The sequence below is a fragment of the Artemia sp. Qi Xiang Cuo genome, chromosome 1 (assembly GCF_049724085.1).
Source record: "Artemia sp. Qi Xiang Cuo chromosome 1, ASM4972408v1, whole genome shotgun sequence".
NCBI classification, from domain to species: domain Eukaryota; kingdom Metazoa; phylum Arthropoda; class Branchiopoda; order Anostraca; family Artemiidae; genus Artemia; species Artemia sp. Qi Xiang Cuo.
In genome coordinates this window covers 79,436,447-79,449,723 of record NC_142794.1, presented here as the reverse complement: position 1 = coordinate 79,449,723, position 13,277 = coordinate 79,436,447, and the positions used below count along the sequence as shown (strand labels likewise).

General features: G+C 35.6%; 2 protein-coding genes across 2 annotated transcripts in view; both read left to right on the top strand.

The window, feature by feature from the left end:
- The window catches only part of LOC148956772 (uncharacterized), a 104,750-nt gene that overhangs the window by 70,145 nt on the left and 21,328 nt on the right, over positions 1-13,277 (top strand). The window lies entirely within an intron of this gene.
- LOC148956773 (choline-phosphate cytidylyltransferase A-like) lies at positions 4,876-5,844 on the top strand. The gene has a single exon (XM_089096399.1). The coding sequence runs from the start codon at positions 4,876-4,878 to the stop codon at positions 5,842-5,844; it is 969 nt and encodes a 322-aa protein (XP_088952525.1).

The following is a 13,277-nucleotide window of genomic DNA, read 5'->3' as shown; positions in this document are numbered from 1 at the left end:
GCCTCTTTGTCTATCTGACCTGAATTGTCATTTTCCAAGTTCATTTTTTTGGCATCAGGTCCCAGTTTAGAAATTCTAGTAGATCTAAAGATTTCCACTTTCTTCTCTACTGATCTTTTCTCTCCTGCAAGACAGCATACATTTTTTACCGTCTAAAAATTTTTAGCTTTGGTAATAACTTTAGCTGACATGATTGATTGCTTGCTTTTCAGTAACTTGATATAGATTAACTAATAAGAAAATCACTGGAAACAGTCACTTATATGCAAGAAGTGACGTCATTTATGATGTGTGGTATACAGCTAGGCTGACGTTATTCAATATCATTTTTCATTTTATCTATCAATCTAGAAAATTGATTTGTGGTGACGTCATGTAAATTGAATTGCCAAAGGCCCATGTCCATTTTTTAATATCTCAAGTACATCCTTAATATCTCAAGTACACCCGATCTTTGATTTCTAAAGAAAACAAAAAAACTTTAATTGTGAAATTCAATCTAATGGTTCGTGGTAAAGAACTGAAAGTAAGGAGCGACCCAGCTCAATAGTAACCGAAACTATAAAAAACGGAATTTTGATGTCAATAATTATGGAAAAAAAGTTTTTTATCTTGATTAAATGAAAAAACAAGTTGTTTTAACTGAAAGTAAGGAGCGACATTAAAACTTAAAACGAACAGAAATTATTCCATATTTGAAAGGGGCTGTCCGCTCCTCAACACCTCGCCCTTTATGCTTAAGTTTCTTATTGTTTAAAAAAATAAAGTTATGAGACAGAGTCAAACTTTAGCGTAAAGAGCGAGGCGTTGAGGAGGGGACAGCCCCTTTCATATATGGAATAATTTCTGTTCGTTTTAAGTTTTAATGTCTCTCCTTACCTTCAGTTAAAAAAGACTTGCTTTTTTATATTTAATTTCTGAACTTATTGAATTAATGCAGCTTTGACTTTGGCTCACCGTACATGAATAATTCAAACGAAATGTGCATGTTAATTTTACTTTTTTTGGCTAAATTGCTCTCTCGAAATTTTGTTCTGACGTGACTTACGAATTAACTTACGTAACGAACTTCTATATTCGTATATTTTTATTACGTATATTAGGGGGTTCACCCCCTAGTCAATACCTCGCTCTTTACGCTAAAGTTCAAATTTTGTTCCAATTCTATAGGAATGACCCCTTAATCACAAAGGCCCTTAGTTACAATAAATAGCTCCGATGAAAGTACAAAAAAAGCTTTAGCGTAAAGAGCGAGGTAATGACTAGGGGGCGAACTCAATCATATATATATATATAATTATTTCTGTTCGTGTTCAGTTTTGATGTTGTTCCTTACTTTCATTTGAAATTTGTTTTTTTATTTAATTTCTGATCGTTTTTTTAAATAACGCTGGGAAATCCGGTGTCCCTTTATAGCAATGTCCCTCCCCCCATGAAAACTTCCTCCATGGAAAGATCCTATCACGTAAACCCCGACCCAACCCACCCCCTACTAGAAAAGATCCCCCCTGAAAACTTCTGTATACTTCCCAATAACCAATACTATATGTAAACATTGGGTTAAATTCATAACTTGAAGACCCTCCCCGGGGACGGTGGGGGAATTATTCATCCTCAAAGACACAGTTATTGCATTGTTCGACCATACTGAACAAAATGGATATCTCAAAATTGGATCGGGTGACTCTGGGAAAAAAAGAGCGTGGGAGGGGGCCTAGTTGCCCTCCATTTTTTGGTCCCTTAAAAAGTGCACTTGAACTTATAATTTGCGTTCGAATGAGCCTTCCCGCGAAATTCTAGGAGCACTGGGTCGATACGATCACCCCTGGGGAAAAAAAACAACAAAAACCAAATAAACACGCATCTGTGATCTTTCTTCTGGCAAAAAATACAAAATTCCACATTTTTCAGATAGGAGCTTAAAACTACTAAAGTAGAGTTCTCTGATACGTTGAATCTTGTGGTGTAATTTTCATTAAGGTTTTATGGCATTAAGGGGGTGTTTTCCCCTTTTTCGAAAATAAGGTAAATTTTCTAAGGTGTAACTTTTGATTGGTAAGATTAAACTTTATGAAACTTATATATTTGAAATCAGCATAAAAATTTGATTCTTTAGATGTATCTATTGGCATCAAAGTTCGGTTTTTTATAGTTTCGGTTACTATTGAGCCGGGTCGCTCCTTACTTACAGTTCTTTACCACGAACTGTTTTATTTCAAATACATAAGTTTCATTAATTTTTGCTGTACCCATTAAAGGTTACGAGCCTGAGAAAATTTGCCTGGTTTTTGAAAAAAGGAGCAAACACACCCAAAACGTCATAGAATCTGAATGAAAATTACACCATCATATTCAGCGTATCAGAGAACCCTACTGTAGAGATTTCAACCTCTATCTGCAAAAATGTGGAATTTTGTGCTTTTTGCCAGAAGAAAAATCCCGGATGTGTCTTTATTTATTATTTTTTTTTCAAAGGTGATCATAGTTGACCCAGTGGACCTAGAACATCGGGAGAGGGCTCATTCTAACGAAAATCAAAATGAGGGCAACTACGCCGCCTCCCATGCCACTTTCCTCAAAATCATCCAATCAATTTTTGAGATAGCTTTTTTGTTCAGCATAATTGGAAGGCCCAATAACTATGCCTTTGAAGATAACATGACCCCCCACAGCCCCTGGGGAAATGTCTAAGTTATAAAATTTGCCTATTGTTTATGTATAGTATTTGTTATTGGGAAGTATGCATGCATTTTTGAGGTGGGAAGCAGAGGACGAATTTTTTGCTGGGGGGATTTTGCACGGGGACAATTTACCAAGGAGATGGAAGTTTCCACGGGGTGAACTTTTCAGGAGAAATTTTATGCTGGGGAATTCGCCAGAGTTCTTATACGAAATTTCTTTATATGTCTTGCTTTCTCTTTACCGACTTAATTTTACGTGTGGGGATGTTAAGGGTAATTGTCCGGGGTAAATTGTCACCAGGATTTAATTGTCCAGAGGATATTTCCATGGGGAGGGGGATTTTTTCCGCCAGATTACCTGGCGTTATTTAAGATAATCAGAAATTAAATAGAAAAAAACAATCTTTTTCAGCTGAAAGTAAGAAGCAATACTAAAACTTAAAACGAACAAAATTATTCCATATATGAGGAGGTTTCCCCGAGGCCTTGCTCTTTACGCCGCCGCCTCCCACGCCACTTTTTCCCCAAAATAATTCGATCAAAATTAGCTCTTTTGCTATTTTGTTCTATTTCGAACAAAATAGCAAAATAGCTGTTTTAGCTATGTTGTTCAGCATAGTTGAAAGGCACCAATAACTATGTCTTTGAAGATAACATGACCCTCCACAACCCCTGGGGAAATGTCTTTAAGTTACAAAATTTGCCTGTTTTTTACGTATAGTATTTCTTATTGGGAAGTATGCATCCATTTTTCAGGTGGGGAGGAGAGGACGAATTTTCTGCTGGGGGGATTTTGCACGGGGAGAATTTGCCAAGGAACTGGAAGTTTCCAGGGGATGAACCGTTCAGGGGAAATCTTATGCTGGGGGAATTTGCCAGAATTCTTAGAGGAAACTTCTTTATATGTCTTGCTTTCTCTTTAACGACTCAATTTTATGCGTGGATAAGTTAAGGGAAAATTGTCAGGGGTAAATTTTCACCAGGATTGAATTGTCCAGAGGATATTTTCATGGGGCAGGGGATTTTTCCGCCAGATTTCCAGGCGTTATTTAAAACGATCAGAAGTTAATTAGAAAAAAAACAAGTTTTTTCGGCTGAAAGTAAGGAACAAGATTAAAACTTAAAACAAACAAAAATTATTAAGTATAGGCCTTGCTCTTTACGCTAAAGTTTAAATTTTCTCCCAGTTCTTTAAAAACCACTCCTGAAAGACAAGGGTCGTTAAAAGTGCAGAAAAACTTTAGCGTAAAGAGCGAATTGTTGAGGAGGGGGAAACCCCCCTCATATACGTAATAATTTCTGTTGGTTTTAAGTTTTAATGTTGCTCCTTAGTTTGAGCTGAAAAAGTTGTTTTTTTATTTAATAAAAAAACATGTACAATTTCAATTAACGTGTATATTTCAAGCCTTAAGAAATACCAAGCAGAAAGTAGAAATGATTTTTGGAGGCTTAGATGGGACTCTAAATCTAAAATTGGGTCTTACTTATAAAAATTCCTCATGAGGTTAAATATCAGTCAGCGTCCAAGCCTTAATGGAAGATTGTTTGATCTGATTTCTGCTCATTTTTGGTTCAATGGAGCTCTTTAGTTTTCTTTGAAAAAGTTATTTTGTGGAAAAAGTTTTTTAAACTAATTATCAAAAACTTAATAAAGTTTTTTAAAGTTATAATCACTAGCCCATTCGTAAGTTATTACTGCGTGAGGCCCAACTATATAGGTGCTCACTGCAAGATAGAGGTAAAAAATCACTTATAAACATGTTATGCCTCTTTTGACTTGGTGTTTGTAGGTCCAATCCTGTTCATTACTAATATTGCACAGAGCGCACTCAAATGTGCTAATAAATTACAGAAGTAAAAGCATTCAAACTTTTAAGAAGTATGAGGCATATGTTGTGAGTACACATGTTGTGAGTACACATGTTGTTTGTTTAGTACACATATTTTTATATGTGACGTAATGATAAAATTTTATTTATATAGGTTCCATCGCTTAGGATTTTTGTTTATGTAAACTACTTTAAAAAAAAATGCTAAATGCAAAAGTACTTTCATATATTTTATTGATATTTTCATGCAACACTCTTTGAGTCAGCAAATTTCTATGAAGAAATTGATAAAATATTCATCACCATTACTGAAGAAGTTAGTACGGCACTTGCAAGCCGGTGAGGGAATTCGTCCCAGAATAAATATGGGTTGTAAGAGAAAACACTCAGAAATTAATGAGTCTATTGACCATACTTTAGTTGGACCAGGGCCAGCACCATTCAGTGACAGTTATGAGGCAAAAATAGAAAGAGGTAAATGTGACTATTCTAGAAAGATAACCTTGGAGGAGGCCAGATCAGGTCGAGCGGCCAGAAAAATTCGTGTTTATGCTGATGGTATCTATGATTTGTTCCATCCAGGCCATGCTAAACAGCTTCTTCAAGCCAAAAAGACTTTTCCTAATGTATATCTGATAGTTGGTATTTGTAATGATGCCCTAACACATTCAAAAAAGGGCATAACTGTGATGAATGAAAATGAGAGGTACGAAGCAGTGAGGCACTGTCGATACGTTGATGAGATTGTTATAAATGCCCCCTGGTCGATAGATGAAGAATACCTTGGAAAACACAAGATAGACTTTGTCGCTCATGATGAGATTCCATATACAACTGGAAGTGGTCATGATGTTTATGGGCATATCAAAGCCAAGGGAATGTTTATCTCTACTAAAAGAACAGAGGATGTGTCCACCTCAGATATAATAGCACGTGTCGTGAAAGATTATGATGAATTTGCACGTAGAAATTTGCAGCGAGGACTGGATAGGAAACAAATGAATATTTCTTTCTTAAATGCAAAGAGATTTGAATTTCAAGAGAAAGTGAATGAATTAAAAGTGAAAGGAAAGATTGTTATTGATCGGATGAACGAAAAAAGACTTGGATTTATAGAAAAATGGGAAATTACGTCAAAAGAATTGATTCTAAGCTTTTTGAAACGTTTTTGGAGGGAAGGTCGACTGGTAAAGCCAGTGAGCACTCTTCGGAATGAGGGTAAGAACATGATAAGCAATTCACTAAGTCCGACTGGAAGTCCAGGAGGCTCTGACGAGGAAGATGATGTCGAGACAGAAATTCCGCCTCCAAAGCGACATTGCAAGCGTTTTTGAAGATAATGTGTTTCTTGTGAAAAAATGGTGAAGTCACAAAAACCGTGAATGGAAAATTTTAGTTGTTGGTCAAACAACTTCGTTTAATATTCATTTTATTCAATCAATAATCTAACGGTTAAATCGTATCTTTATGGGCAAATTTTTAAATTCTTTTGCTAGTCATCAGTTTGAATTGCTAGGTCTACAAGCTTATAAAAAAACAAAGAAATGAATCTAAAAGAGTTTATGTATCACAAGCTTTTGTAGCATTTTAAATATTAAAAGTGACTTTTAAAATTTTTCATACATGTATAAAATGGATATGAGTGTAAAGTTTATATTTACATTTAAATGCACCCCCAAGCAATAGAAGAAGAACAATATAGAGGTTTCGTACTAAAGCGGAAGGATCAATTCATGACATGTAGAATAAGCAAAGAACTGGTATAACCATTTCTTTTCAATTGGTGTGCATTAGTAGCATCCCTAGGGAGCTAGGATTCCTTTGTACTGCTTTTTGTGAACTCTGGTCAAACCCAATTACAACGTCAAATTTGACACATTTGGAATTGACATTTAAAAGATAGGCCGTTAACCGAAAGGTTAGTGGTTCAAACCCACCTGGAGTCGATTTCTCTTAGTTTGATTTTCAGCTATCAATAAATCCCATTTATAGTATTGATCCTTTATGTATTAAATAAAAAAAACAATTTTTTATTTAACTGAAAGTAAGGAGCGACATTAAAACTTAAAACGAACAGAAATTATTCCGTATATGAAAGGGGCTGTCCGCTCCTCAACGCTTCGCTCTTTACGCTAAATTTTTTATTATTTAAAAAATAAAGTTGTGAGACAGAGTCAAACTTTAGCGTAAAGAGCGAGGCGTTGAGGAGGGGACAGCCCCTTTCATATACGGAATAATTTCTGTTCGTTTTAAGTTTTAATGTCGCTATTTACTTTCGGTTAAAAAAACTTTTTTTTGTAGTTAATTTCTGAACGTTTTTGAATTAATGCAGCTTTGATGTTGGCTTACCGTGCATGAATAATTAAAACGAAATTTGCATATTAATTTTCTTTTTTTTGGCTAAATGGCTTTCTCGAAATTTTGTTCTGACGTAACTTACGAAGTAACTTACGTAACGAATTTCTATATTCGTATGTTTTATTACGTATATTAGGGAGTTCGCTCCCTAGTCAATACATCGCTCTTTACGCTAAAGTTCGAATTTTGTTTGAATCACAAACCCCTGAATCACAAAGGCCGGTTAATTAGAATAGATAGCTCTTTTGAAAGTACTAAAAAAAAAATTGGCGTAAACAGCAAGGTATTGACTAGGGGGTGAACCCCCTCATTCGATTGGAAATTCAAAGGGCTAGTGCCCTTTTTAATAGTCGAAAGTGATTGGATGGCAAATAACCCAACCCCCTACCCCACAGCCCTCAGGGCAAGGGTTTTAAGCTATGCCCTGGGGGCATATAAGGTTTTTATAGAAAGTGTTGTCTTAGAAACTTCAAAAAGGGCTTATTTGATTGGAAACTGAAATGGCTACTGCCCTTTTTAATAGTCGAAAGTGATGGAAGGCAACTAACACCCCTTCCAAGCCTACCATTTCCCCAAACACATCCAATCGAAATTTTCAGATAGCCATTTTATTCAACGCAGTTGAAATTTCTGTAAATTATGTCTTTGAGCAAGACACTCCCCCCACAGTCTTCGGGGCAAGGGTTATAAGTTATGCCCTGGGGGCGTATAAGGTTTTATTGAAAGCGTAGTCGTATAAACTTCATAAAGGACTCATTAAATTTGAACTTGAAATGGCTATTGCTCTTTTAAACAGTAAGAAGAGATTGGAAGACCACTACCCCGTATCACGACCACCATTTCCCCAAACACAGCCGATCAAAATGTTTAGATAGCCATTTTGTTCAAAGCAGTTGAAATTTATCGAAATTAGGTCTTTGAGGATGACAACCCCCACACAGCCCACAGGGCAAGGGTTGTAAGTTATGCCCTAGGGGTATATACGTGCTATAGAAAGCGTTGTCATAGAAACTTCAAAAGGGGCTAATTCAATTTGGAAATTGAAATGGCTAGTGCCCTTTTTAATAGTTGAAAATGATTGGAGGGCAACTAAACACATTCAATCAAAATTTTGAGATAGCCATTTTGTTCAACATAGTTGAAAGTTCTGGAAATTATGTCTTTGAGGATGACAACCCCCTCCCCCTCTAAGCCCTCAGGGCAAGGGTTGTAAGTTTTGTCCTGGGGACGTTTATAGAAAGTGATGTAACTAACCGATGATGTAAAAAGTGATATTTTTTTTTTTCTCCCTTCTCACACCCACCATTTCTCCAAACACATTTAATCAAAGTTTTGAGATAGCCATTTTGTTCAACGTAGCTGAAAGTTCTGGAAATTATGTATTTGAGGATGACAAACCCCCCAGAGCCCCTAGGGTAAAGGTGCAAAGAGAACTAGCCCTCTCAATTTCCAATTGAATGAGCCGCTTTTAAAATTTCTATGACAACACGATCTATAAAAACTTTGGATGCCCCCAGGGCATAGGTTGTAAGTTATGCCCTGGGGGCATCTAAGGTTTGCATAGATAACGTTGTCATAAGAATTTCAAAAGGGGCTCATTCGATTTGAAATTGAGATGACTAGTGCCCTTTTTAATAGTCGAAAGTGATTGGAGGTCAATTAACCCCCCTCTCACGCCCACCATATCCCCAAACAAACTCAATCAAAATTTTGAGATAGCCATTTTGTTCAACGTCGTTTAAAGTTCTGAAAATTAGGTCTTTGAATATAACAATCCCCCTACAGCCCTCAGGGCAAGGGTTGTAAGTTATGCCCTGGGGACGTTTATAGAAAGTGATGTAAATAACCCCCTTCTCACACCCACCATTTCCCCAAACACATTTAATCAAAGTTTTGAGATAGCCATTTTGTTCAACGTAGCTGAAAGTTCTGGAAATTATGTATTTGTGGATGACAAACCCCCCAGAGCCCCCAGGGTAAAGGTGCAAAGGGAACTAGTCCTCTCAATTTCCAATTGAATGAGCCGCTTTTGAAATTTCTATGACAACACTATCTATACAAACTTTGGATGCCCCCAGGGCATAGGTTGTAAGTTATGCCCTGGGGGCATCTAAGGTTTGTATAGATAACGTTGTCATAAGAATTTCAAAAGGGGCTCATTCAATTTGAAATTGAGATGACTAGTGCCCTTTTTAATATTCGAATGTGATTGGAGGGTAACTAACCCCCCTCTCACTCCCACCATTTCCCCAAACACATCCAATCAAAATTTTGAGATAGCCATTTTGTTGAACGTAGTTGAAAGTTCTGGAAATTAGGTCCTTGAATATAACACCCCCCCCACAGCCCTCAGGGCTAAGGTTTTAAGTTATGCCCTGGGGGCATATAATGTTTTTATAGAAAGTGTTGTTGTAAAAATTTCAAAAAGGGCTCATTCGAATGGTAATTGAATGGGCTATTACCCTTTCAATTTTTTATGGAAGGGATGGTTGTTTAACTTCAGAAGAGGCTCAGTGTTTCTCCATGAAAAAGACTACTTCAGTATAAAACAAACAGAAATTAATCAAAAAACTTTTTGCACAAAATCAAATTTTCAAAAAAAAGTAAAGAACTCCATTAAACCAAAAATGTACAAAAATAGAATCAAATAATTTACCAAGCAAGCAACTACTACAAATTAAGACTGATAAGTAAATGAAACCCAAAACAACCAGAAATGAAAATAAATCAAACACTATAGGGGCAAAAATTATCCTTAGTAGGGTGTTAAAACCTATGCTTTTCATAAGTCAGAAAACAAACTTTAATTTTCTGAAAAAAAAATCTTTTAAAATTTTTTAACTTTTATAACTTTAAGAAATAAAAAATTAAATAAGATTTTAAGGAATAAATATCAGCATATGTATATTAAACTGACAATGCATATTTTTTTCAGTAAATTCATTTGAAGTTTGTAGCTTCGAAGGCGAAATACTCCTGTGTAGAGGACGATGGACTAAAATACTCTTACTTCAGATACTGTCGCAGGTATGAAAGAGCGACCAACGCGAATCAGTTTCGAATTACAGTATCTATTTGTTTCAAACGTGCTGGTTTCATAAACTTCCTCAATGAAGAAAGAGCTGAAGTATTCGTAAGGACTGGGAAACGGTTCTGGGACAAAGCCGAGGTGAGATTCGTGTGGCACATCGCCATGTAAGTATGGCTTGTAATCCTTATATCTCGATCGATATGGCACACGACTATTTGTATCCTCTGACTGATCTTCTGACATCCCCTCCAGAAAGTTACTTTCGAGAAAAGGTGGTGCAGGTCCAGGGATTTCCTGATCTTCAGCTACTTCATCAACTAGAAGTCTCATTTCTTCGCAAAGCAATTCACTGTCATCCATGTTAGGGAGCAATTCGTCTTCGCTATCTGATTCCTCTAGCTCTTCTGGGTCAGAAACGGTGCCATCTGGCAGCTAAAAAAATATCTCCACGGTGCACTGACTGTTGAGTCTCCTCGCTGCCTTCTTCTGAGACATGCGTCTCGTTTTCTCGTATTCATCCTCCTTATTCTGTATAGATATATATATATATATATATGTATATATATATATATATATATATATATATATATATATATATATATATATATATATATATATATATATATATATATATATATATATATATATATATATATATATATATATATATATATATATATATATATATATATATATATATATATATATATATATATATATATATATATATATATATATATATATATATATATATATATATATATATATATATATATATATATATATATATATATATATATATATATATATATATATATATATATATATATATATATATATATATATATACACACACACACACACACACACACACACACACACACACACACACACACACACACACACACAGAAAATAGAATGTAATATATTTTATTCACTACTATAGCTGGAGCTAACATGAGCATGTCATAACATACAAAAGAGACCAAAAAAAGGATAAAACAAATGAAAAAAATAAGTAGCAACACAAAAAATTAAGGCAACAAGTCAATAAATTAAAGTTTTCAAGCAAGGCCAATAAAATACAATGATTCAATAAAAAAAATTGATATATTTCAAGAATCAATTTTCACAGTTAAAATAGTGAACATTTATAGTATAGACTTTACTGTATAAACTTTATACAGAATATATCGGAACATCAAAAATATAAATGCTTAGTACACTTGAAACCCTAACAGGCAAAAAACTGGAATAAACTGCATCAAACATTAAATATTTGTAGGGTAAAATTGTTAGAATACCGAGTAAAATAAGGGACAAATGATTTGCAATATCTCTCGGTACTAGAGGCTGGGTACGTCATGAACTGTGGACAATTAGTTTTTGTTTGTCGGAGTATAGTGACTTTTTCCTTCAGCATAGGGGCGGGGGATCTCGAGGTCGGGTAGGAGACCACGATGGGCTGGGGAATTCAGACAATTTAGTCCAAACCGATATGTCAACTCATGTCTACGACTATCAAGTGATTTCAAGTTGAGCTGTTTTAGTGCATCATCATATGTTGAGTAGTTATGTCCAAGTATAATTTCTACAGCTCTTTTTTGTATCATCTCAATTCTATCTGATTGATATTTCGTCAAACCCGGATACCAAGCTGGACATGCATACTCAAGAGAAGTTCTAACGTAGGCACCAAGAAAAGAGCACCAAGAAAAGAACGGAAGAAGGCCGCCCGAGTAGAAGAGAAGAAATCTATTCAATTTTTTGCTTTATATCTATAATTCCTGAACCAGATTATAGTAGAAACTCTCTTGCCTTCCTTATTCCTATTGTAGTACAAACATACCTACTCAGTGTGACCGTCCTCGTACGAGGCAGGGGGATTTCTGAGTCCTATAGCTTCGTTCCTGATTCTAGAATGGCCGAGAAAAAAATTCCTAGGCCCTTGGCAATGACTCAACATCTGCTCTGATTTTTTGTAGAACTTTATGGCCCATTCCACCTCTTAGCAAAATTAAAAAAGAACCTACCTTTTGACCCATTTTGACCCATTTTGACCCACTTCCTTTGATTACTCAATAAAAACTGAAAGCGGAAGTGAAACATCATCTGAGGGTGGTTTTTCTATTGTCCTGAAGTTGAAGTTTAGCCCCATAGATGGCTGACTCGGTTGCTCTTTTGAAAGTTCACGAAATCGAAGACGTTTTTAAGCTTGCCTCGTACGAGGACGCTCAGACTGAAATGGTACAAAACAGACAAAAAATATGATGAACTTAAGCTGGGTGTTCTCTAACATAGATGCTCTTTGTTTGATGTGAAATTGCAAACAGGAAAAAGCATATGGCTTTTTCTTAATTGGAATACTAAGAGACGATGTGGCAACAACCTCCGATTATGACATCATTGAGCAATCTTTAACATGAAATATGAAGTTTTTCGTAGAAAAGTTTATATCATTTTAAAAATAATTTGTTTTAATTACAAAAGGTTTTTAACCTCATTAACTTCCTTTAAAATGAGCCATTGAACAATTCTTTACGATGTTCCAGTGTCAAGCTATCCGTGGAAAAAATAGAAAAATAAAAAATGCCGTTTAGGCAGAATGCTGTAGTAGCTGCCACTTTTCTTGATTTGCAAGCCAAAATATTTCCCTTGCTTTTCAAGCCAAGGGACAGAAAGTTTCCTATGTAGGGGTTTCGGAGAAGGCGGCTCTAATGGTATACTTTTTGTTTTGATCTGACTCTATTTTTAGGACTTATGGTATATTATATTTTTTAATATTGGACGTGATCGTCTCTTACTAGGTTGCTAGCTACTACTGCAACCCGGATCAGACGACTTTGGGGGAAAACGAGCGTGAGAGGGGAAGGAGTAGTTGTCCTCCAATCTTTTTGGTCACTTTAAAAAAAGGACACTAGAACTCTTAGTTTCCGTCCGAATAAGCCGTCTTCCAATATTATAGGATTATTGGTTTGATGTCATCACCCCTGGGGAAAAAAACAACAACAATAAAACAGCAACAAGTAAACACAAATCTGTGATCTTTCTTTTGGCAAAAAAATACAAAATTTCAAATTTTTGCAGATGTCAGCTTGAAAACTCTACTGTAAAGTTCTCTGATACGCTGAATCTGATGGTGTAATTTTCATTAGGATGCCTTGACTTTTGGGGATGTTTCCCCCTTTCCGGATAATCGGACAAATTTTTTCAGGCTCTTTGCTTTTGATGGGTAGCACTGAATTTAATGAATTTTACATATTTGGAGCTAGCTTAATGGGCCGATTTTTGTATGATTCTATCCATATAAAACTTCCGTTTTTAGAGTTTCGGTTACTATTGAGCCACGTCGCTCCTTACTTGCAGTTCGTTAACACG